The sequence below is a fragment of the Drosophila grimshawi genome, unplaced genomic scaffold (assembly GCF_018153295.1).
Source record: "Drosophila grimshawi isolate 15287-2541.00 unplaced genomic scaffold, ASM1815329v1 contig_1377, whole genome shotgun sequence".
NCBI lineage: Eukaryota > Metazoa > Arthropoda > Insecta > Diptera > Drosophilidae > Drosophila > Drosophila grimshawi.
Genome location: NW_025062900.1, coordinates 10,105,490 through 10,128,951, shown reverse-complemented (window position 1 = coordinate 10,128,951; position 23,462 = coordinate 10,105,490). Strand labels below are relative to the sequence as shown.

The following is a 23,462-nucleotide window of genomic DNA, read 5'->3' as shown; positions in this document are numbered from 1 at the left end:
TTATAGCCGAGTCAATATATAAACATAATTATAGCTATAAAATTTGAAAAGGAACTGTGGAGTAAAGAAACACGGCCGTCTTCCTCAGTTGAAAACTAGCGGGCCGATTTGGAAAATAAGCTATCCGAACTAAACTCACTTAAATTTTGACAGGAAATTGTCAACATCGGGCTTCAAGTTAAGTGTCACCTCGTTAAGGATATTTAAATATCGGCGTGGCTAAGTTAGCCGCTAATCCTTGTTTTGGCACAGTTTTATTATTCATAGTTCCAACTCTATTTTTTTAGCTGCAAATAAAACTCATTGCCAACTATTGTTCTACTTTCGTCTGTGTTTTTTGGCAAATGTACATAAATTAGTTCCCATGCTTTATGTTTGTGTATTTAACAAAAACAACGTAAATTGCGAACATCTTTAAAGCTTTAAATAAATTGATTAAATTAACACATTTCTAAGCAGAGCTAAGCTAATGTAAATGTACATCGATTGCAAGTAGTAAACAACAAAACGGTCAACTAAGTTATAATATTAACAAAATAGTATTTGAAATTCTGTAATCGAATTGTGACTAGATGTGTTTTACAGATGCTGACGTATTTCAGTATTTCCTTGAATTTATTGCATCCGCTTTCCTTTGCGTATTCAAAAGTAATAATCATAACTTATAGTAACTCATTCACAGTTAATAAAACTGATTGAAAAATGCTGTAGATGTAAATCTGTAGCGCTGTGATTTATAGAACTTGAATCAAATAAAAGTTGTATTCAATTACACATATGTAGAGAGAGCGAGAGGGGGAGAGAGGAAGAGATATTGGGAAGCACGACCAGCTCCACTGGGAGCTAATCGGAAATCCAACGCTTGCCTTGTACATATTAATAAAAGTTTTTCCTATCTGCCTCCGGAAAAATTGAATGCGGAACACATTTGCCGGGCGGCAGAGGATTTCATAGCGATTGCTGAAAAGACACAGTTGCATAATGCACTATTCCAACAGTTATGGGGAGGAGGGAAGGAAGGAGGGGGTCGTTGCATGACAGAAAGGAGCAAAACGGAAATCGAAATGTAATTTGTTCGCTGCACAACACGATGATCAGCTCTAGTTGACAGCTGGCGGCCATGGAAAGCTGGGAGATGTGACAGAGACTGTGAAAGTGCAACAGCGATGGCAATGTTGACTGGTTTCTTGGTTGCTTGCCCCCACCTCGCCCATGTCTGTCTGTGGTGTGGCAAGCAGACAGTGAATGTGTCACGTACAAAGGCTGTAAGAAGGCCTTGAAGCTAAAGCTAACTCTCCCAACACCAACAGCAGGCAGAGTGCTCAAAATATAGCCAGAAGCACGACAAATCCACAATCAAGCTGCTGGCAGCTTGTAGGATGTGCTAGTAGTGTGGAAAGCGTGACACGAATATGCACGAATAAGCACGATACTAAAAATGTAGCTAATCAGAATTCAGACACACAATTCAAACGAACTTAAAGACTTTCCTGACGAAACTTTAATAAGTAATTATCTCTACGAATTACTTAAAAATATTCTTAATTCTAATTAACTATTCAACAACTAGATTGAGGCCTGTAAAACTATTGCTATTGGCATGTTTCTAATCAGCACGTCACAATTGAAAATAATTAAACTCTTTTAACATAAATTTAAATACATAAAATTCAAATAAGCTTCCATCTCTAACTGCAAGCGGGATTTAGCTTTAACTTACGGTCAAGAGTTTTTGGTTGTTTTTAAATTTGCTTACATCTTCCGGCCAAAAGTTAGCTGAAATTATGTCACACAAAAAACAAGCTAAACACTTTATTTATTTGCTGCTGCTTGTTGTTATTTCTCAAAGTTTTCGCATTAAAGCGCAAGCAGAGTTGCCAACTATTGCAATGAAAATTACATAGGAAGAAGCAGAGCAACAAGAAATGCAGTGTAAACAACAATAAGAAAGAGAGAGAGAGAGAGAGAGAGAGAGCAAGAGAGGGTGAGACTTCCATTCGTCCGGTTTCAAGTGTGAAATACTCTGTTGTTAGAGTAAAATCTGAGATTGTGAGAGATTTGACTAGAGCAAACAGAAATTAACGCTTTTAAAATAAGTTCAAAATGCATATTTAAGATAAGACAGGAACATTTTATATACATTGTTTATATATTATGTATCTTTCTATAATTTAAGTATACCTTTCTCATATAAGCCAGGAAATCTTTTACATATTATATACATTTTATTTTCTTTACAGCTTTTTTTATTTTCTTTTCATTTTGGAATAATAATCACTGCTGAAAGCGAACAATTCCAATTTTTTGCATTTCAATCAAGTCAAATTGCAAGTGGAGTATTAAAATAGCCAAAAAGTAGGAGACAGTTGGCCAGGTGCCGTACAAATTAAATACCGTCTTTGAAGTGAAAGTCTGGGACTCTAGCAAAGTCTATTTTAAACACATTGAAAATGTTGCTGACTGTGCAAAATGTGTGTTCTTTTTTTATGTGTGTGTTTTGTGCGTGTGGTGCTTGTTGAAATGCTGCCAAAAGCAGGCACCGTCTGGACTCCTTGCCATCTGCCCAGGCTATTTCAGTAGACGCTGCCTTAGATCTTGAGAAGGCCTCAAGTTCGTTTAGATTGACTTTGGCCTTGAATAACTCAGGCAGAAATGGATCAAAAGTCAGTCACAAACAAACACAGAAGATTGAAGGGCGTCGCGGAAGGCGGAACTACATTCATTGGACTGAGGCTGGAGAGGGGGTCGGGGTCGGCGTCGGCGTTGGGTCAGTCGCTGGTAGCATATTTTTATTGGTCATTAGTGCGAGCCTCTATCGAGCATTCGTAAGCATTTACACATCGTTAAACTTTCATTTCCGGCAAATTAAGCGCATTCTATGTACCTTCTGTCCCTTAAAAACACGCACACACAAACACATACACACGAGTACACACAAATAGAAGAGGGACATTGGGCGTCCCAAGCACAGTGTTGTCAATTTCGCTTTTTCTTAGCCCTCTTTGTTGTTTCTAATTAGAAGGGAAATTTTTAAAACAACAATATTTATGTATAACAACAAATTTTATATAATAATTGTGTTGACTTCTGTGTTAAAAATATTTCTTCAAACGAAATTAATTTTATCATGTAGAAAATGCATATTTTTTATATTTACTATTTTAAAACAATTATTATCGTTATATTTGTCATAGTTGGAATCAAAAACTTACCAATGACGATCCAGTTAAGCAAAGAGTTTACCGAGAAACCATTATGTCAGTTACTGACAGAGATATTAAAGTTTAAGCTTCGGAAAATTTCATTTTTGATCTTTTCTGATGATACGTGTGCTTAGTTATATTCTAGCTATTCTTTCAGTATCTCAATTAACTGTATTTAAAACTAGCTTTTTTCTTGACAACACTGATTGGGACAGAGATGGCGTAACAATATTTCCGCCATTGTCCTTACTTTGGCCTGTTCTTTGTCAGCAAAAAGTTTGCTGAGCAGGAGGAAGGGTTTACCTTTTTAGGGGGCGCGGCAAATGACCACAACAAACCGAGCAAGGACGAGCATTGGAGGGCCGAGCAGGGCAGGGCAGTGCAGAGGCTCATGCTATGCTCCTGGGCAATATTTAATGGGCAAGCCAAGCAAATAGAGGCACGCCCCAAAGGCGGCATTCGCACTTTTGTTTACTTTTCAATCAAAAGTCAATAGCAGAAGGTGACCATATAAAAGGCCCCAAGCAACATGAACGCATCGGTTATTCCTTTGGAAGACCAGTGCGAGCTCGTGTTGTGTGTGCCATGTCCTTCTGGGCGGTTAGTCGCGGCCAAACGCCTCCGGGAAAAGTGGCGCCCATGTTAAATCCAAATCAACGCCAATTTCTTGAGGATGAGATACGCTATCGTGAGAAACTCAAGATGCAGGAAGGTGGCATGTCGAATGTTTACGTACGCAAACTGGAAACAGTGGATGATCCGGACGAGCTGGACAAACACGATTCGTTCTATCAGACGACGAAAAGTCTATTGGTGCTGTTTCAAATTATGGGCGTTATGCCTATACATCGCAATCCGAAGGATAAGAATCTGCCGCGCACTGGCTACTCATGGACCTCCAAGCAAGTCATGTGGGCCATATTCATTTACAGTTGCCAGACGACAATTGTGGTAATGGTATTGCGGGAGCGTGTGAAGAAGTTCATCACCAGTCCGGATAAACGTTTCGATGAAGCCATTTATAATGTGATCTTTATCAGCTTATTGTTTACCAACTTTTTGTTACCCGTCGCCAGTTGGCGTCATGGTCACCAGGTGGCAATCTTCAAGAACATGTGGACCAATTATCAATACAAATTCTTCAAGACAACGGGATCGCCTATCGTGTTTCCCAATCTCTTACCGTTAACCTATGCCTTGTGTGTGTTCTCCTGGCTGTTGAGCATTGCAATCAATCTGTCACAGTATTTTCTACAACCCGATTTTCGCCTGTGGTATACTTTTGCCTATTATCCGATTATAGCCATGTTGAATTGCTTTTGCAGTCTGTGGTACATCAATTGTAATGCATTCGGCACTGCGAGTCATGCTCTATCCGATGCATTGCAGGATACCATTAAAGGTGACAAGCCCGCTCAGAAACTGACGGAATACAGGCATCTCTGGGTGGACTTGAGTCACATGATGCAGCAACTGGGACGGGCCTACTCCAACATGTATGGTATGTATTGTTTGGTCATCTTCTTTACGAGCATCATTGCAACGTATGGCAGCATAAGTGAGATTCTCGATCATGGTGCTACGTACAAAGAAGTCGGACTCTTTGTCATCGTATTTTATTGCATGACTCTCCTGTACATCATCTGCAATGAGGCGCATTATGCATCGGAAAAGGTCGGTCTCGAATTTCAGACCAAACTGCTTAACATTAATCTCACGGCTGTTGATACGGCCACGCAGAAGGAAGTCGATATGTTGCTAGTGGCAATTAATAAGAATCCACCCATCATGAATCTCGATGGATATGCGAACATTAATCGTGAACTCATCACCACAAACATCTCATTTATGGCCACATATTTGGTGGTGCTGCTCCAGTTTAAGATCACCGAACAGCGTCGAGCAAACCTTAATGTTTAAAATTATCCACTTATCGATTATGTCATCTACTTGGAGAATTACCAATGTTTCCTTTTACATCTAAAGTCAGTTAAATACTTTAATTAATGAAAGTAAAAACAACCATTTTTACTGCCTCCAGATATGTGTAAGCAAGTATATAAAAATAAGATCTTATTCAATAAAATTTTTCGTACGATCGTTCCAAGGGAATTTCATAATACAACTGTCCAAAAAAATCAAAGTTACGCAACTTGTATTCATTGAGTTCAAACCATTAACAAAGTTTATTTAACGCTTATCACTTATGAGCCAGATATCTCATCTTGCAGTCCAATTTAAATAAAATGTAGATGGTATTATGAGTAACTAATATTATAAAATTGTATAAAAATATGTTTATTCATAGAAAAAAACATCAATTTAAAAAAAGAAAGTTCTGATCAACCTTTGCAATGACAACTCCATAATAAGATTCGAAATATACTAAAATATACAGATATGTTTATAAATACGTTTAATAAAGATATTAAAGAAGGCGATTGTAAATTAATTTCTAAATTCCTTGTTTACTTACAATTGTGTTGAGCTCCTCTATGTGTCAAAGACGTGCAACAAACCACAGTGGTAACAGCTACTTGGGCATCCATCTGGGCATTGAGCGTCTGGAGGCCGTTCTGCTGAATGCCGAACTTCAGGTCACCTACACTGCTGTGATACGCTACGATGTGGATCTGCCCGAATATGGGACAATATTTGGTGTTAATTTCAACGCTCTTTCCAATAAATTCCAAATAAATCCCGTAATGTATATTAAAGCGCTGGACATGCTCCTCAATTGTCTTGCGTCGCAAGGAGCCGATTTACATTCAGTGGCAGCAATTGGTGGTGCAGCACATCAATATGGCGCCATCTATTGGTCGCTAGCAGGGTTTCGCTCACTCTGCGGACTAAATCCATTGATGCGTTTGCACGAGCAGCTAACTGAGAAATCGTTTTCGTTTCGCAGTTTCTTCTATATGAATGATTCGCTCAATGTGCAGAGTTACGATATGGACGAACAACTGGGTGGTGCCGAGCAAATCTCAATGATAACGGGATCAAAAAGTTTTGTGCACACCACAGCTTCTGAAATACGTAAGGTATTCCAGGATTATCCATTCGAATATGGAAATACCATGCGCATTTCGTTGATGAGCAGTTTTCTTGCTTCACTATTCGTTGGTAATATTGCCTCAATTGAGTATTCCGATGCCTCACGCATGAATCTATTGAATATTGCGGAGAAACAATGGTCGCCAGAGTGTTTGAATGCCTGTGCGCCATGCTTAAGTTTGCGTCTAATGAAGGCCATAGCCACGAATCGACTGCAGGGTCGCATTGCGGATTACTTTGTCAACCGATGGAACTTTAGAAGTGATTGTATTATTGCCACAGCCACTGGCAGCACCGCCTCATTTTTGGCCAGCCTCAACTTGGACAGCTGCTTTCTGTTTATATCACTCTCCGACCGTGATGAGCTTGTCATGAGGTTTACTCAACGTCCGAACTTGACAGAGGGTTGCATCATCTGCCATCCCACGTTGCCCAACGAATATGTGGGTCTGATTCGCTTTCGCAATGGTGGAAAGGTTCGTGCCAGGATTTGTAAAGAGGTGGCGAATGGAGATTGGTTGGAATTTAATGAAATGTTAAATGCCACACCTATGGGCAATGACAACCATATAGCAGTGCATTTCGACGAGCAGGACTATATACTTAAGACCCATGGCACCCTACGTTGGACAAAATATAATGATGAACTATCCAAAGAGGTGCTGCAGGCCACACAGCAATTTCCTGATCCCAAACTGGAGGCTCGTGCTCTTATAGAGGGTCAGCTAATGTATTATCGTGCTATAGCAGCCAAATCGGGTTTCATTTTGGGACCAGATACCAAAGTCCTTGTTTCAGGCAACTACTGCAGCAGTCAAAGCATACTACAAATTGTTGCTGATATTTTCAATGCACCTGTGTACATAATTAAGGGTCCTGCGGCATATGTCATGGGTGCCGCTTACCGTGCCCGTTATGCTTTCTATGAGTATCGTGAGGATAACTGCAATTGCAGAAAATGCCGCAATTGTCGTGGCAGAGACACGCGACTTAGTTACTCAGAATTTATACAGCAAATACCAGATAATCTTAGCTTGGTAGCCGAACCGACTGCAGGCTGTGCTGCCATCTATGAACCTTTGATGGCACGCTTTATGAGAATGTGTAGTCTTCTTGAAACTGAGAAAACAGGAAAAAAATAAAGGCTAGTCCAATAAACCTAGTAATATTTCTATTTATTGTCAAGTGTCAAATCACGTCAATTAGTACAAATATAACAAAACTAAATTGAATACAAGAATCCTATGTAATTTCCTAATTATTGCAATAAGTCCAAAGTCAAGTAAGGCAAAGTTGTTCAACAATAACAAAAAATGATAAGGCTAAGACTAAAAGTCTGCATCCCAGCCAGAGAACTCATCCGGCGGCTCAATGGGATCGCAGGGGAATCGATCAAAATAGCGCACATCTGTGGGATGGGCGATGGGTCGCACAAATGGTGGTATCAGCAGCTGACTGGCGAGGCCATCCCAATCGAAGCCCAGAAACCATCTGTATGATTTCGAACGAATTGCATTTTTAAGTGGAAGTCTAACAATTATTATTGATTACACTCACTTGTGCTTCTTGATGTCCTGAATGCCCCCAGTTTGATAGCCCAATCGTTCTGAGGGCACGTCCCTACAGAGACGCTTGATCAAATGCACGGCCCAGCGTGAGATATGCTTTGGAAATGTGATAATATCGATGCCTCTCAAAATCAGATTGTATGTCTGCATCGGATCCTGTGCGCTAAACGGTGGACTAAGCATAGAAAAGAGAAGTACCCTTATAAACTCTGCATTCTTCACACTTTAAATCAAGACTTACGCGCCATTGAGCAGTTCGTGTATGAGTATGCCCAGTGCCCAATAATCCACGGCGCGATCGTGTCCTTTGTTGAGTATAATTTCCGGTGCCACATATTCCGGTGTGCCGCAAAATGTCCACGTTTTGGTGCTGCTACCAATGTGCTTGGCAAAGCCAAAGTCCACCAGCTTAACATATCCACGCTCATCTAGCATGAGATTCTCCGGCTTGAGATCTCTGTAGAGAATGCCTCGTGCGTGAAGATATTCAAAGGCCTGCAGTACACAGCCAATGATGAACTGAGCAGCATTGTCCTCAAAGGAACCGCGATCACGTAGCATTGTCCAGATCTCGCCGCCCATGCAAGCCTCTAGCAGCATATAGACATACTTCTCGTCCCGGAATGTGCGATACAGGCGACAGATGAATGGTGACTTGGAGCTGAGCATTATGCTGCGTTCGCTGTAGATGTGATCCTCTTGCTTGGTGTCAACAATATGCTGTTTCTTCAAGCACTTGAGCGCAAAGATGTCCTCGCGTCCTTGGTGATGCGCCTTGACCAGCTCGACGCGACCGAAGCCACCGATGCCCAAAGTGCTCACAACCTCCAGATCTGTGAGCTGTAAATCAGGATATTCCATTTGTGCCAGCGCCCCAAATGATTCGTCGGCTTGTGCCTGTGCCTGTTTCATGGCCAGCATGCGGCTCTCATCGCCATAATCCTTCTCTTTGAGTTCACACAAGTCGCCAATGAGACGCTTAAACGAATCCCGATCCAAACTGAGGCACTCAACGCCTGGTGACAGAGCAATTATATTCGCTGTACGCTTATCCTCATTAATGAGCGCCTGTTCGCCAAAGTAATCGCCACGCGTAAGCGTTCTCAGCTCCGTTTCCTCCATAGCGGATGGGCTTAACTTCTGAGTCACCCTCACATTGCCCTGCGAGATGAGAAAGAAACTATCGCCAGCGGTGCCCTGACGTATGATATATGTGCCGGCCGCATAAAACTCCAACTCAAGCACATCGGCAATCTTCGCCAGCAGTTGTTCGCTCAGATTACGCAACAGTGGCACAGATTTCAAAAAGTTTACACTATTTTCGATGCGCTGCAAGCCAGTTCGCATCATAATCTGCTGAAAGACGCGACGGTCGAGCACCCAAACACGCGCTTCACTCACCACCCGTATGGAGGCGGTCCTTGTGCAATTGTAGAGTATCGCCAGCTCACCGAATGCCTTGCCAGGTCCCATTTTATCGAGCACCTTGCCATTCTGCATCACGGCAAATTCACCAGCAGCGGACACATACAAATGGGCACCCACTTCGCCCTCGCGTATAACAAACTCGCCCGCCTCGATGCTCTTCGAGTACATGGAGTCCACCAGTTCGCGCACCTGCGATGCATCGATATTCTTGAGAAAATCATTGTCCATAATGGCATCCTTGATCTGTTGCTTGGCACTGGATAACAGTGGAGTAGACAAAGGAAGAAAGTTAGTGCAAAAATTAATTTGGTTAGAAATAATGTTCATATTAATATTAAGAATATTTATAGAAGCTCAAAACATAATCAGAGTTAATGCAGAAAAGTCTATAGGCTTTATCAATTCCTGCTCCTATTGAAATTAATATTATTTGCACAAACTTTTTAATCGGACTGTTTGCAAATCTCTCAATAAGTAATGAGTTGCCATTTGCCAGGCTTTGTTATCGGTTCGGCAATTGATAAAATTTTTAATGCCTCTAATAGCTAAATTTGTATATATGTTTCAATAAATCAATCATGCATTAATTAAAAAAATCTCATGACCCAATTTTGGATATTTAAAACCAATGAAATCAACTATGAATTTAAATTAGATTGGAAGAGATTTTTGCATAAGCAACAAAGAGAGAGTTTAAAGTATTTTATGTCATACTCTTTAGCAGTCAGGTTTTTTTGACTCATCTTGTAGTTTGTAAAAGTAGACGTCTCACCTGAAATCCTTCTCATATTTGGGTATGGACGCACTGTAGGATTGTCGATTGGACTTCAGCGAGCTCTCTGCCGAGACTCCCTGCTTTTTAATGGCCGGCAACAGGGGCTTGGGACGCGGCTCCATTGGCAACTCTGTTTTCATTTCATTCTCTGCTGTTGTCTCCGACTCCAGTGGTGACGACTCCCCATTACCATCCTGGCTGGCTACCATAGCCAGGCCACAGGCGCTGCACACCTGCCGCTCATGCTGTTGTCGACTGCTGCTCACCTCCTCGCACTGCTCGGGATGAGTGTAGACTCCCGTTTGTGGGTTGGATGCTGCTGTTGATGCCACATTGTTATTGGTGTTGGTCGTTTGCTGCAGCACGCTCTGTGACAATTGAAAGGCGTTGATTAATCAATTCGCAGCCAATTGAGCGCCCCAATCAGCGGCACACGCATCTGATGCAATAATACCCAATTTAATTGATGATGGCGACCCCAACTCTTCTACCCCGGGAAAGAAACCAACACTCTCAACACGTTGAAGTGCTTGCAACAATTATGGACACAAATAAATATCTGTGCAGTAGACAAAATTAAATACCCTAGCATAACAGAGTCTATTTGCTCATAATTTAAATATATTTTTAGCTAAAACTTCTCTTAAAATAGATAAATAACAAAAACTTGATTTTGTGTTATTGTTTTGATGAAAACTTTATGATTATTATACGATAATTTGTTGAATATTTCTATGAAAACAAAACAACATTTCATATATACCTTACAAGGTATTCAATGTCTCCAAAAATATCGCCTTACAGGGTATACAAAGCAGAGAAGGGTGCGTTGCAACGACCTTCAACTGGAAGTGGGCCAACCATTGTATTCCATGTCATCTTATCTCTGTGAATGCGTAAACACAATGCAAAAACTGACCCCAAAAGCGAAAGAGGCGTAAAGATAAAACTATGCAAACTGAATACAACTCATGCCACAATATGTGACCAATAACACTAGATAAGCCAAATGTCGCGACTTTTGTCGGGGATCACTGTTGCCATTTCCTGGGTCACAAAAAAAATAACACGTTTGTGTTACAAAATTATGTGCATAAACATTAGCTAGTCAAAAATATGTCGGCGAACAAAAACGGGGGAAAAAAGGTTGCGTAGGGTTTATCTTTTTAAGTGATTGTCATTTTTTTTGCGAGACTAGAAGGATTACAGCTACTGAATTCACAGTATAACAGCTCATTGAGAGAAGTTTTAACAAATGTGTACTTATTTATATTTTATACATTTAATTAACACACAAAGAATCTAAACACGTTTTATATATAAATCTCTATCCAAGCTGTTTTAATCGTTAACGAACATTTTTGAAGAGTAACTCCAAGTCGACCATACCCAATGCACTCCAATTAGCTTTTTTTATTGCTTTCTATTTTTGTTAATTTTTTTTTTTGTGCCGCTTGCTTGTGGAGCGCGCGTGCTGGCGTCCGTTGGCATTATGGAATTATGGAATATTGGTGGGTATTTGGTATTTATTTTCACCAAGCACACAAAAAGAGGGAGGAGGAAAGAGAGGACAGACAGACAGTCAGACACCGAACGTCCAGCTGAAGTCGCAGCGGCAGACGCAGTAAAAGCTGATCCACCAATTAGCAACGCACAGCTGCGAATCCGAGCGTATCTCTGACCGGCTATCTGTATCTGTATCTGTATCTGTTCTCTCTGCTAAGCTGGCAACTTCTGCTCTTTTCACAACGGCGCTATGAACATCTCACGAAGAAGTGCTAATCACTTGGCTCAATAAAAACGCTTTACAATTTAAATACTTATGTACATACAGACACACACACACACACACACACACACACACATACACACACACACACACACACACACACACACACACAAAGCCGCACACACGCCGGCACGATGAGCAATGCCAAATGCTGCTCAAGTACGAAATTAACAAGAAAGCAAAACTATTTTGGCAGTATGAAATATAAAATACCCTTGCAAAGTAAATGTAATATTTAATTGTATTTTAATTTGCATTACATTTTCATAGATGACATATTTGACAGTTTTAGAAAGATAGCAACACAGAGATGAATTCACATAGAAGCACATATTTCGAAGATAATCAAATTATAATACACCAAAGGAAACCCGGACACGTGAGCAGCGCAGACACTAACCGAATGTTAACGGCAAAAATCGCTCCAAATATCAACGGATTATCGCATTGGCATAGCACAAGGGTATCTGTAGATAGTATCTAATGCTATTCGTTGCCTATTCTATAATATCTGGTATCTAGAGCTTAACGGCGGCTGCTGCTGCTGCTTTGCCCGAGATAACAACGTGCGACGCAATTGATACGATTGTGAGCGTATTTCCAGATACTTTTCTGTATCTCTACAAATTAGTGGAAACACACAATAACACATAGCAAACACATTGTTACTGCTGCTATTATAGTTGTTGTATCTACTGCTGTGCCGTTATCTGAGGCGCGACAACAGCAAACAAACAAAGCACACAACAAACAAAACAAACATAACAATGCACAATGTCAAGGGATATCTGCCCCCTGCTTCCAACTGGCACTTTCCTTTTATTCGTAGTAGTTTCGAGTAAGTTTTTGCCTTCTCTTTTTTTTATATTTTTCAATACTATTGCATATTCAAAGTTATTTCATATCTCTCTCTTTTATGCATGTAGAAATTGTCTTTTTAATAATTCGTTGTCGTCTCCTTCTGCTTTCATATTTCCTAATTTTCAATTTGTATGACGTTGATTACCATGCATGAAGTATTTATCGCCTCTTTAATAGTTTCCAATTAGTTTCTTTCTTTCTACACCTTGTATATTTCTAAAGGTTAATAGTTGTTGTTGTTTTTGTTTCTCTTAATATTTCAAAGATATTGCCTATGTTTCAACAAATTTTAGTTCTAGCTTTATAATTCCTCATCGCACTCTTTCTCACCTTCAGCTTGTGTATTTCGCGATGAAGTTTAATTATCTCACTGTCACGTTCCCGTAGCAACTCCTTCAATGTGATCACCTCGTTATTCAAACTTGTGAGAATCGCTGCGCGTTCCCTTGCCTCCCTTTCCTGTTCCATGTCAGGGTGACCTTCAATATCGTATTCCAATTAACTGGAGGATAACCCATTCAAGCAGCCATAAACGAGTTCGTTTTTTTCTTTTAGGTATCCGCTTCGTATTGCTTTTCAACGGCGCGCTTCGACAACGACTGATTTCATTAGCCGATCGACGAGGCGTATGTGTGATATGCAAAAGAGAACTCAACACACAAAGATAGATAGAGAGAGAGAGTGTGTGTGTGTGTGTCTGTGTGTGTATGTGTGCTGTCAAAGAGCGCGCCAAAAGAGAATATGCAAAACACGCGACAGCCAACAGAGATCAGAGCCGACGCTATCAGCTAGAGATAGTTAGAGGCCGATAACCAAAGGGGTTGGGCAAGTCCAATTCAATTTGGCCACTAATAAAATGACAAAAATAAATGGAAAGAATCAAAGTGCTCGTCTAGCAAATACTCTGTGTGCTGAACTGGTTCTCAGAAATAAAATATTGATATATTTACGAATATAAAATAAATATAAAACGAACTTAATGTGAAATAAATATTTTAATGAAATATGTATTCTCCCACATAACATAAACATACTTAAAATACAACAAATTCGATTGTCAATCGATATTAATGGATTAAAGAAAATCGGTATAGTGACGAAAAACTTTCACACAGAATGAATTTACTATTTTGAGGTAATATAAACTTTGAAATAGATTGAATATATTTGCACAACATAATCATACTACCCTTTTATATAGCAGTGGTTATTTAAGACAGGGTATAACGGCAATCGGCAAAACAACAACAAGCGAGTTATAAGCAAATGCAGAAGCCACGCAGTAGCCGCTTTTGTGCTTTTGCATTAAAACAAAACTCCAAGACAAAAGCCGAGCGTAATTTGATGATGACAGCTTCGCTGGGAAAATGCTTGGGATACAAATGGCGATGGGGATAGGGATAGGGTAGGAATATGGCAAAAACAACAGCACAAAGCGTAAAAATACGAAATGAAAATGAAAATGGCAGTACAGATGTGAAAATGAAAGCTAAACGAAGCGCGGGCGAAACGAAACAGTCAGAAATAAAATTGCTTTACAGCCATAATAGAATTATAGTGCCCACTATGAAGCGGCGACACAGACAACGTCGACGACCGCAACATGGTCGCTGTATGGAAGGGAGGTGTGTAGAGGTGTGGGGCAACAGTTTTGCTAAAAGCAAATGAAATAAAATGCCAGCAAGGCAAACGGCAACGGCAAGGACACTGATTTGCTGGCGGGCAATGGCAGCAACCGGAGCAACGCTTCATCCGCTTGGCGCTTGGCCCACATTTAATGTGGCCATATCTGCGGGTAACACAGCCAAACATGGTGAACGGAAGGGGGGAGGTACGCTGGCCTGGGCTGAGATGTAGCAGAAGCAGAGAGTGATGTATGTGGCCGTGAGTGCGTGCCAGGAAGAAAAATACCACTGCGATTTGTGAGTACGTGACGACATCGAAAAATCTGTAGACAGGCAAAGGATTAGCCTAAGATAACACTGCGTATGTGTAATGATGCAGCAAATGATCTATTAGGGCTATACAGGCGCGGCGAGAGACAGACACAATCACTCAAAGAAAATATCTATGTAGTATTAAGTATACATGTCAAGAAAGGAGTATGTGGTTCGAGATAGCGATAGAAGAATCAGAAGAGTTAATCGGTATGCAGCAGCGTAGAGAAATGTGTCGAGAAAGCAAATCAAAGTAAAGACTTAAGTTTGATTAACAACAAATGAATTATAGTTTTTGTTTTTTTGTACTCTTATACTTTATCAAATAAATAAATTAAACAAAGCTTGAAGTTATTTGATATTATCTATAAAAGGTTAAGATAAATACTTCTAGTTTTTAGAAAATATTATTCTAATTTATACAAAAAATATACTGTCCAAAAATATTTTATATATATTACATGTCACTGCTTTTTTCGCGAGTGTAGAAAGTGCGAGCGTTAAAATATGGTATTTCGTAATTTAATAGAGCTCCGACTTGAAAGACTCCTTAAGCCAAAAAAAAAAAAACTTTGACACTTGGCCACCCAAAAGCTGCGATAATTATCTACAGCAAAAGTGTAACGAATGATTCTCCTCACTCCAATCGTGGGGGAGGTGTGGTGTTTTTGTGCGACGGGAACTAATTGCCCCAGGGACATGTCGCATTACTTTAAACGTCAATCTTCAGAGCGACTAATTAATGAACGCTAATTTGAACTATGCTCCGAGCAGAGAGGTGGGCAGCAGTTAGCTGAGCTTTGAGCCGTTATCATAAAAAGTCTGTGCCACATTAAGTGCAGGATGCTGTAATGCAAGACTAAGCTGGGCAGGACCAGGACACCAACACCACCAAATAAGTGTACATAGAGATAACTGTGTGACTTTTTGGCAATGAGTAGTTCAGGTTTGCAGGGCAAGTCGAGGTTACTCATTTGTTTTGCATACACATTGACCTCATGAATTCTCATAAGATAGGCTAAACTATTTATACAAATTAAAGCAAATTGCCATTTTAATATACTTTTTGTGTCATTTTGGTAAGAGCAATTTTCGCTTAGTGCTCATTCAACACGTATGTTGATAAAGTAAATATTCTCATTATTGTCAGGTGGTAAATTATTGATAGTCAAGTTATTCGTTTTTCATATACATTTCGTGTTTTGCATACGCTGATTATTACTTTTATTGAATGAAGGGGAATTGCCATATGTTTGCTGGAATGGGTCAAAGCTTTCCACAGCCATAAAGTAAATGTATAGTCAAAAAATAACTTTATCACAATTGATTTAAAAACTAGGGTTTCTTATTCATAATAGTAGGTTATATATTCAAATATTCAGCGCTTTTTACCATGATTTGACCTATAGATTAATGCTGCATTTCAATTTGGAAACAGAATTCCTTATCTAATTTTTACCTTAAAAATCGTAGGAACGGTTAAAGATTTTTCATTTCATTTTTGGTAACAAATTCTCCTGAAATTCTACCAGCTTAATTAATCATCATGTATCATGTAGTTGTGCACAATTCGCCAGACTAGTCTAATTGTCGATTTATCTTCGTTAGCTGTCCTAGCTGACTACTCACTCACTAAATGTACGCTATGACACGCTCAACTCAGATAAATTCAGATAAACTTCGTTATATAGGTAGATCCCACATATAAAAACCACACTACGACTACAAAAAAAGAGCTAAGAGCAAAGCGGATAGCCTCAATTACAAAGTCAAATCCTGGTCAAGGCAATCAGTCCTAACGGGCTAACAGGATTTGCTGCCCATATTTACATAATAAATATTGCATGTCAGTGACAAGTCGTGTAGCAAACTGAGGTGGAAAAGCTCAGATTTCTCCTTGCACTCCCATCTACATATATCTGTTGACATAGCTATAGCCATATCCATTTGCGCTTTGCATTCCTGACACTGGCATATGCCACAAATGTCAACTAGTCGTTGGAGGGGTCTGGACGAATCAGGGTGGAAGATAAGTGTGATAAGTGCCACACACACACACATGCACATATCAAAAGACAATAGAGGAAAAATGCCAAAGGGAATGCGAATACGTGCATAAAAGGTGGCAAATCAACTGACAATCTATGGTTATGAGCGTATAACTTACGTTATCCCATCATATGACACGCCCCCAACCCACTCACCCACATTTCCGCCCCTCCACCCTTCAATACGTTATGCATATCGTATGTAAATGAGAGCTTAAGCAGGCTTTGACAAATTCCAAGAGGCAGCTAACTTGTATTCTCAACACAGTTGTAGATGCAAATAGAATCAGTACGAAAATATACAAAATACAATTCATATACATATATTTTGTAAGCAAGTAATAAGTAGACAGAGATAACAAAACGCAAGCCAATAAGACATAAAGGCTTGAGGATTTCACAAGACTCAGAATCGCAAAATCCCCGCAGAATCCCATTTACAAAGGTGAGCAAAAAAGTTTTCGCAACTGCACTTAGAAAATAAATGTTAAATAACAGCAATGAATTCACGAATGAATTGAAGGAAATATTTAATATGCCAATAATAGAAAGTACATATTTAAGAAAAGTCTTAATATTCATTTCTGATTGTTATTCAAAAGCAATTATTTTAAGATAACTTCAATATATAGATCTAGATCAATATATAGATCAGTATATATTTTTCTCAGTGCTCTGCTTGAGCCTTAAGTCCAGAGGGCGTTAACCTGTAAAAGGATAAAACTGGACTATCAGACAAATATAAATCCGTCTTACCCGCATGACATTCGTGTAGTTATTCAATTAAAATCCCCAACGCACTTGAATCCACTGCCGCAAAAGTTCTCACGCATTGTTCGTGGCTGAGTTGAGGCCGGCAAAAGTGCACGCCTGGGATTAATTCCAGGCTGACAGACAGACAGACTGGGCCAAGCCAAGCCAAATAGCCTGGCCTACAATTCAGTCTCAATCCATGGCATTATTTGGCCACCGCCCTCCGGCTCAATTTCACCTGCCATGAAGCTCATTCATTTTCGGGCTTTTGTTGTTTTATGCTCGAAGCTCGTATCTCTTTTATTGCCTCCTGTCGCTGCCTTTGTTGTCATACACTTCTCCCAAATAGCGCCAACAAACTTTCCAAATGAGACAACGTAGGTAGTATTGGCTATAAGTGTATTCGCCCAAAGTGGCTCATATGTTTCGTATTCGAAATGTGCATGGAACTTTACGAGTTACTATCGACACAAATCAGAGAGAAGAATTATAGCAATGAACAACTTGATTTATCTACAAGTAGATACAATTACCGTAGTGTTCAAGAGAACTTTATGTTAGTCTTTAAATACCCTGGAATAATTATGTTCATTTTGGTTAAGACACTTCATCAGCATGACAAGTTGGAGAGCAGTATTAATTAATTACTTATTTAATATATATTATAACAAGTTCATAATACTTTACAACTATAAAATCAATACAGACAAAAATCGAATATTTCTATATTTCTATAATAATTTGCCCTCAATTTGATTATCGTATTATTATTATGATTATTATTATTTTTATAGTCCGATATTTCTATACTCATACATGCATAAATTATATCTATAAAATGAATATAACTTAAAGGGTATTTCATCTTCGGCAAACTAAAAAAATTGATTTTTTTTATTTTTTTCGTATTATTTTTCTTTTTTTTTGGTTTCACTTGTTCTGTTTTTTGTGCTTTGTGTGGTGCAAGATAAATAGTAACATGTTTGCCTTGGCATGCCTGGCTCTGGCATTTTTTCACCTGATCCAGCCCAATCTCAATGGCCATAAACCCAACTGGTATCAACAGCACATGCATCATGTGCTTGCCTGGCCAGTTGAATAATTCAATGGACAGCACTTGAATGTGCTAGCTAATTTTCGTGATTTCAGCTTTCCTCATAATGCTAACTAACACATTCCCATTCCTCTCCTCACAACAACAGCCAAGGGCATCAGTTGGACTAAAGCAAAAGAAAAAGAAGACGTTGATTATGCAGTGCTCAGATGATTCAGCCATGGACAGGACGATGTGGTAAGTTGAAAAGTCTTCGAACACTTTTCTGTTGATTGCACATTGCACATTGAATGAAAAACGAAAATATTAATTATTAGTAGCATTGGAATTAATTTCACACCAATTGAGTTTCAATTTCTAATACAAATTCATCAACAATTTACAAAGCAAACATTATGTTCCACAAAATACTCAACATAGGGCATTCTACTGTAAATATGTGTAGTAGAAGTTGAAGTGTTTCTTGACCCAAGCTGATTTACTGACTATTTATTTCAAAATTGAAGTACTCAGACTTTGGTCTTGCAACAAATCGCTCTTGAAATAAGAATTTATCTGAGTCTACGTTTATACTTGAGCATAAAACTCTTCATCATTTTTTGAATGTACTTTTCCAAAGTTCCTAAATTGCACTTGGATTTTTTGCCAACAAAAAGGTTGCAAATAAATTTGAATTGGATTTTTGCTTTTTGTAATGGCCGTGAAGAACAAAATGACTGGCTGACTGGCTGGCAGGCTAGCTGGCTGACTGACTGAGTGACTGACTGATGTCAGTGTGGTTGATGCTGAGGGCTGTGCGTGTTTTTGAAGTTTAGCAAATTGCCAAGGCCCACACGTACACACACATGCATATGCATATAGTATGTGGGCCAGTGGACAATGATAGATTAGCCATATGTATGTGCGTCTGTGTGTGAGTGTGAACTATCCTCAACTTACTCTGTCCCTCTGTCTGTCGCTCTCTGACTCTCTCCCTGTGGAGAGAAGGCATTCACTGTCTCTGCGGCAAACTTCAATTGGCAGAAATTTCTTGCAACAAAATTAAACTGTAATTGAAAAAGACAATTAAAAAGTTTCGCATTTTGCCGCTCAATAAGCACAGTCAGCCAAAGGGAGACAGAGATAGTTACAAAGAGAGTGAGAGAGACAAGGAGAAAGACAAACTTAGGACATTGCCAGCACTGCTTTGTGGAGTTGCTTTTTGGGCATTTTCTTACTCTTGCAATTTGGGAGCAATGATTTTAGTTGCCCGGAAACTTGACAAGTTGTTTTTTAATCGGAAGTTATCATAAGCGTTAACTTTAACCAGTTTCGAGCCACTTTTTTAACATTTATGAATTAATTTGATTTACAAACAGTCTACAAAGAAAATTTTGATAACATTGCTCACAGGAAAATGAGAAAATAAAATATTTAATTGATTAATAAAAACTGACTTTCAGCTCGACGGACTATGAGATTTTTTATAAGATCGCATTACTGTCGCGCGAACAAATGCAGAATACTGTGCCGACATGCATAACAAAATTGGAGGAGTTACAGAATATCTGTCGAATATGCGGCTGTCAAAGCAATGGCACCTTCATTGACTTGGACACGAATCAGGATTTTGAATTTGAGCCCTCGATAAGCAGCTATCGTATGCTCTTTCAGCGCACCTCGCTGCAGTTTGTAAGTGTTGAAATTATCTTAAGATGAATGTGTTTTACAATATACAAAATTGTAATATTCATTAGCAATTTAATACCATGCCCGATATGCCGTCATGCATTTGTGGAACGTGCTGCAATAAAGTGAAGATATTTTATCTAATGACCCGTCAGTTTGTGATCAGTCAGCAAGCGATGCGAACGACCATTACGGAATGGTATCGGAAAAAGTATGACATTGAGCCGCCCGAGCAACTCGAGGATCGTAATCAACTGATAAAACAGTTGGCACTCGCTGAAGCTAACCGCGCTAAACGGCAGCCAATGAACAAACTAATCAAACCTGTCAAGGACTTCATCAAAGATACCGTGTTCAAACAGCGACCCAAAATAAAACGTTCGATTTCCGTCGACAAAGGTTTGAACGCGAATGCCCAGAATCCAAATGTTCAGACCAAAGTTTTAGCCATGAATCAACGTGTCATTGACAATGGCTGTCAGACGTCGCGTTCAGCGGCCAACCTCAAATATGACGCGACTAAATGCGCAAGTACAGTGAAGAAGCCAACAAGTGCACAAAAACCAGTCATGCAACGTACTTCAACACAACGTACAATCTGCCCCATGGTGCGCAAAAAGAGTGCAACTAAGGAATGCGTTGTAACGCCCAGGCTTAAACAAAACTCCAAAGTGTTTGACAATCCTCACGAAAAAGACACAAAATTTCGAGATCAGAAAATTGGGGATAAGGGTGCCCAAAAGCGCACTGTGCCGCCATCCAAGGCACAGCAGCAGAAAACGCCGAAAGAACCCATCATAAAATGGCGATAAGCGAATCTGCAAATCACCCAAGGAAAAGCTAGTTTTAGTTTTCCAATAAGGCAATTATTTCTTAAATGCAGTATTTTGTTTCAAAGCAGTCCAAATTTTTGTTTGCCATTTTTAATGCATTAAAATAAATACAAAATAAAAATAGAAAATAAAAATAAAATGGAAATTTCACCAAAACCAAGTAATGCTAATTGTTGGAATGTATTCATAAATTATATTAATATAAAGCGATCAAGTTGACTCTAGCCAATATTTTCAATTTAATAATCATTAGGCAAACAACATTTTAAATAAAAATACGATGTATGTAAGGACACTATAAAAATAATGTAACTTTGCAATAGTATCACCTATATTTGATATTTTTCTGACTAATCCCTAACTGAGTCACCTGTTGCAGCAAATAAATCAACCTCCCAAATTAGATTAACCCAGCATCTTGCTAAGTCGAAAAGTCTCTGACATTGGCATGTTGTTGAATAAAATAAATATTTTTAATGGAGAAAATATTTTGTTTCGTAAACTTTTCACACATGCCTTTGACTTACCACATTTCATTGATTTGAGTGTACAAAAACTTAATACTTATGTGCAACACATACGAAACTGAATTCGTTGCACAAAATAACAAGAAGTTTCTTTGACAGATGAAAGTAAAAACTAAGATGGATTCATTGCCACACTGGCCGTTGGCCTCCCCCTAATCCCAGCCACTATCTTCTCGATTCTCCACTCCACCCATCGTCAAGAATGTTTTTGCAAAAATCCGTATTTAAAAATGCAACAAGCGAACACAACTCAATGGAAGCGTGTTTTTCTCTGCTTTTTTGTTTCTTGTTGTTTTTTGGCTTCAGCTTTGAAATTGAGGGCATAAAATCGATGGGAACAAACCAAAATGTACAGAGGAAAAAGGGCATTTCAAAAAATTCACAGCACGCTGTGGGTCAAAAGAGTGTTGGCATATTGAGGGAAAAGGACGTCTAATGGGGGGGAGGGGTTCTGGGAATATGTGGGAAGGTCATGACGGTTGTACATATAACGCCAGCCAAAAATGCCAAACAAATTGATTGGAATCGAAAACGAAACGTAAACGAAAACGATTCATATGATTGACTGGCTGACTGATGGACGACGTGCAATATGATGGTAGGAGAAACGATTTGGAGGGTGGAGAGATGAGAAGGATAGAGCAGATGGCAACTGATATTTGGGCATTGATTGCATGCTCTTAAGCGCAGCACCTGCCAAACATTCACATTCACAATACAACATGACCAGGAACGAACGTAAAGTCGAACAAATTTTTGTACTACATTTAAATTTTTTTTCCATTCACTAAATTGAAAATAAATTTAATGCTCTAGTTGAGAGAGAGAAAGAGAGAGAAGGAGGGAGAGAGAGAGAGACAAATATAGATAGAGAGGGAGAGAGAGAATAAGATAAGCTAATAGATATCCGGGAAGTAAATCTCAGATGCCCAATTTACATAGTGAAAGAACAACCAAAAAAGATTGGATAGCCTAAAAATGCACTTGAGCTAAATTCGATATTCGAGACTTTACATAGCAAAGATTCTGACACAAGCACCAGCAAATTCATATAGTTCAATTTTAGACGATTTTTTAACAGCTTTATGTAAAGCAAACTTTAATTTGTGCGACGGGTATAAAAACATATACATGAAAAAACATTCGTCAAAATGAATGCAATTACGCAACGAGTTGAATACTAAATGTTTGTTGGTATTATTGTTGTTGTTGTTGTTGCTGCTGCTGTTGCTGCTGCTTTTGATGGCTGTGTTGCTGGCATTGCGAACAGGCAAAAATTGTTGAATTATTTGCTTACCATTGCCTAGAGTTAAAGGCTGCCCGAAAGCGGTCACTGCGTCGTTGCCCATTCAAAATTGAGAATTGAATTGCATCGAAACGAATTAAATTGAATAGCATTCAAAATGTGAATCTCATCATTGCACAATGTAGACGCACACACAGACACAATGCGCTCAGCACTTCGAATGAAACGAGCTCGATGTGTTTATTCACTGCATTTCCTGTTGATATTCAACAAATGCCAACACCATATTCACCAAGCAATAGTCAAACGGTGTGCCCCCGCTGCCCCTGCAGCCGTCTACTGTTTGCTGTCCTAACTGCGTCCCGTTGGCGCTTCCTATAAAGGAAACAGGAAGCGCATTTGCAGCAGCCGCCGGCAACAGTTCCCAGAACTTCGCCATTGATTTCTGTCACTTATTGTTTGCAGCAGCTCTCGCAGATGTCCTCGTTTACAGTTAACATTGATATTGTGTGAAGTACACCCACCCTCACCCACCTCCTCTCCTTGCCAGTATAACAACAAAAAAGTACTTTAAGCTTTAATCGTTTCTGGTTGGCGGTCTCAAGTTTTTAACCATTTTGATTCCGCTCCACCGCGCTAAGCTCCCCAAACTCCAACCCATTACACATTCATCTACCTTGGCGCACAATAGAATGGTCTCTGTTAACCCACCTATGTG

General features: G+C 39.4%; 4 protein-coding genes across 4 annotated transcripts; 3 read left to right on the top strand and 1 right to left on the bottom strand.

The window, feature by feature from the left end:
• Positions 1–3,788: 3,788 nt before the first annotated feature.
• LOC6561991 (gustatory and odorant receptor 21a) lies at positions 3,789–5,225 on the top strand. The gene has a single exon (XM_001988544.3). The coding sequence runs from the start codon at positions 3,789–3,791 to the stop codon at positions 5,121–5,123; it is 1,335 nt and encodes a 444-aa protein (XP_001988580.1). The 3' UTR covers positions 5,124–5,225.
• A 473-nt stretch (positions 5,226–5,698) lies between these two features.
• LOC6561992 (xylulose kinase) lies at positions 5,699–7,399 on the top strand. The gene has a single exon (XM_001988545.2). The coding sequence runs from the start codon at positions 5,699–5,701 to the stop codon at positions 7,397–7,399; it is 1,701 nt and encodes a 566-aa protein (XP_001988581.2).
• A 25-nt stretch (positions 7,400–7,424) lies between these two features.
• On the bottom strand, positions 7,425–13,245 carry LOC6561993 (cGMP-dependent protein kinase, isozyme 1). The gene is made up of 5 exons (XM_001988546.3): positions 13,009–13,245; positions 10,026–10,396; positions 8,067–9,509; positions 7,815–8,000; positions 7,425–7,748 (listed from the first exon to the last, which is right to left on the bottom strand). The coding sequence occupies exons 1-5, from the start codon at positions 13,144–13,146 to the stop codon at positions 7,586–7,588; spliced, it is 2,301 nt and encodes a 766-aa protein (XP_001988582.2). The 5' UTR covers positions 13,147–13,245; the 3' UTR covers positions 7,425–7,585.
• Positions 13,246–16,935: 3,690 nt separating this feature from the next.
• Positions 16,936–21,127, top strand: LOC6561994. Its single transcript, XM_043214541.1, has 4 exons — positions 16,936–17,108; positions 18,619–18,707; positions 19,913–20,141; positions 20,207–21,127. The coding sequence occupies exons 2-4, from the start codon at positions 18,667–18,669 to the stop codon at positions 20,948–20,950; spliced, it is 1,014 nt and encodes a 337-aa protein (XP_043070476.1). The 5' UTR covers positions 16,936–17,108; positions 18,619–18,666; the 3' UTR covers positions 20,951–21,127.
• Positions 21,128–23,462: the final 2,335 nt, after the last annotated feature.

Coding starts and splice junctions, on each gene's coding strand:
- LOC6561991 (XM_001988544.3), top strand. CDS start 3,789: ATGTCCTTCTGGGCGGTTAGTCGCGGCCAAACGCCTCCGGGAAAAGTG.
- LOC6561992 (XM_001988545.2), top strand. CDS start 5,699: ATGTGTCAAAGACGTGCAACAAACCACAGTGGTAACAGCTACTTGGGC.
- LOC6561993 (XM_001988546.3), bottom strand. CDS start 13,146: ATGGAACAGGAAAGGGAGGCAAGGGAACGCGCAGCGATTCTCACAAGT. Junction 9,510..10,025: donor AAATATGAGAAGGATTTCAG/GTGAGACGTCTA, acceptor ACTGTTATCCAG/TGCCAAGCAACAGATCAAGG. Junction 8,001..8,066: donor CACGAACTGCTCAATGGCGC/GTAAGTCTTGAT, acceptor TTCTATGCTTAG/TCCACCGTTTAGCGCACAGG.
- LOC6561994 (XM_043214541.1), top strand. CDS start 18,667: ATGCAGTGCTCAGATGATTCAGCCATGGACAGGACGATGTG. Junction 18,708..19,912: donor GCCATGGACAGGACGATGTG/GTAAGTTGAAAA, acceptor ACTGACTTTCAG/CTCGACGGACTATGAGATTT. Junction 20,142..20,206: donor AGCGCACCTCGCTGCAGTTT/GTAAGTGTTGAA, acceptor AATATTCATTAG/CAATTTAATACCATGCCCGA.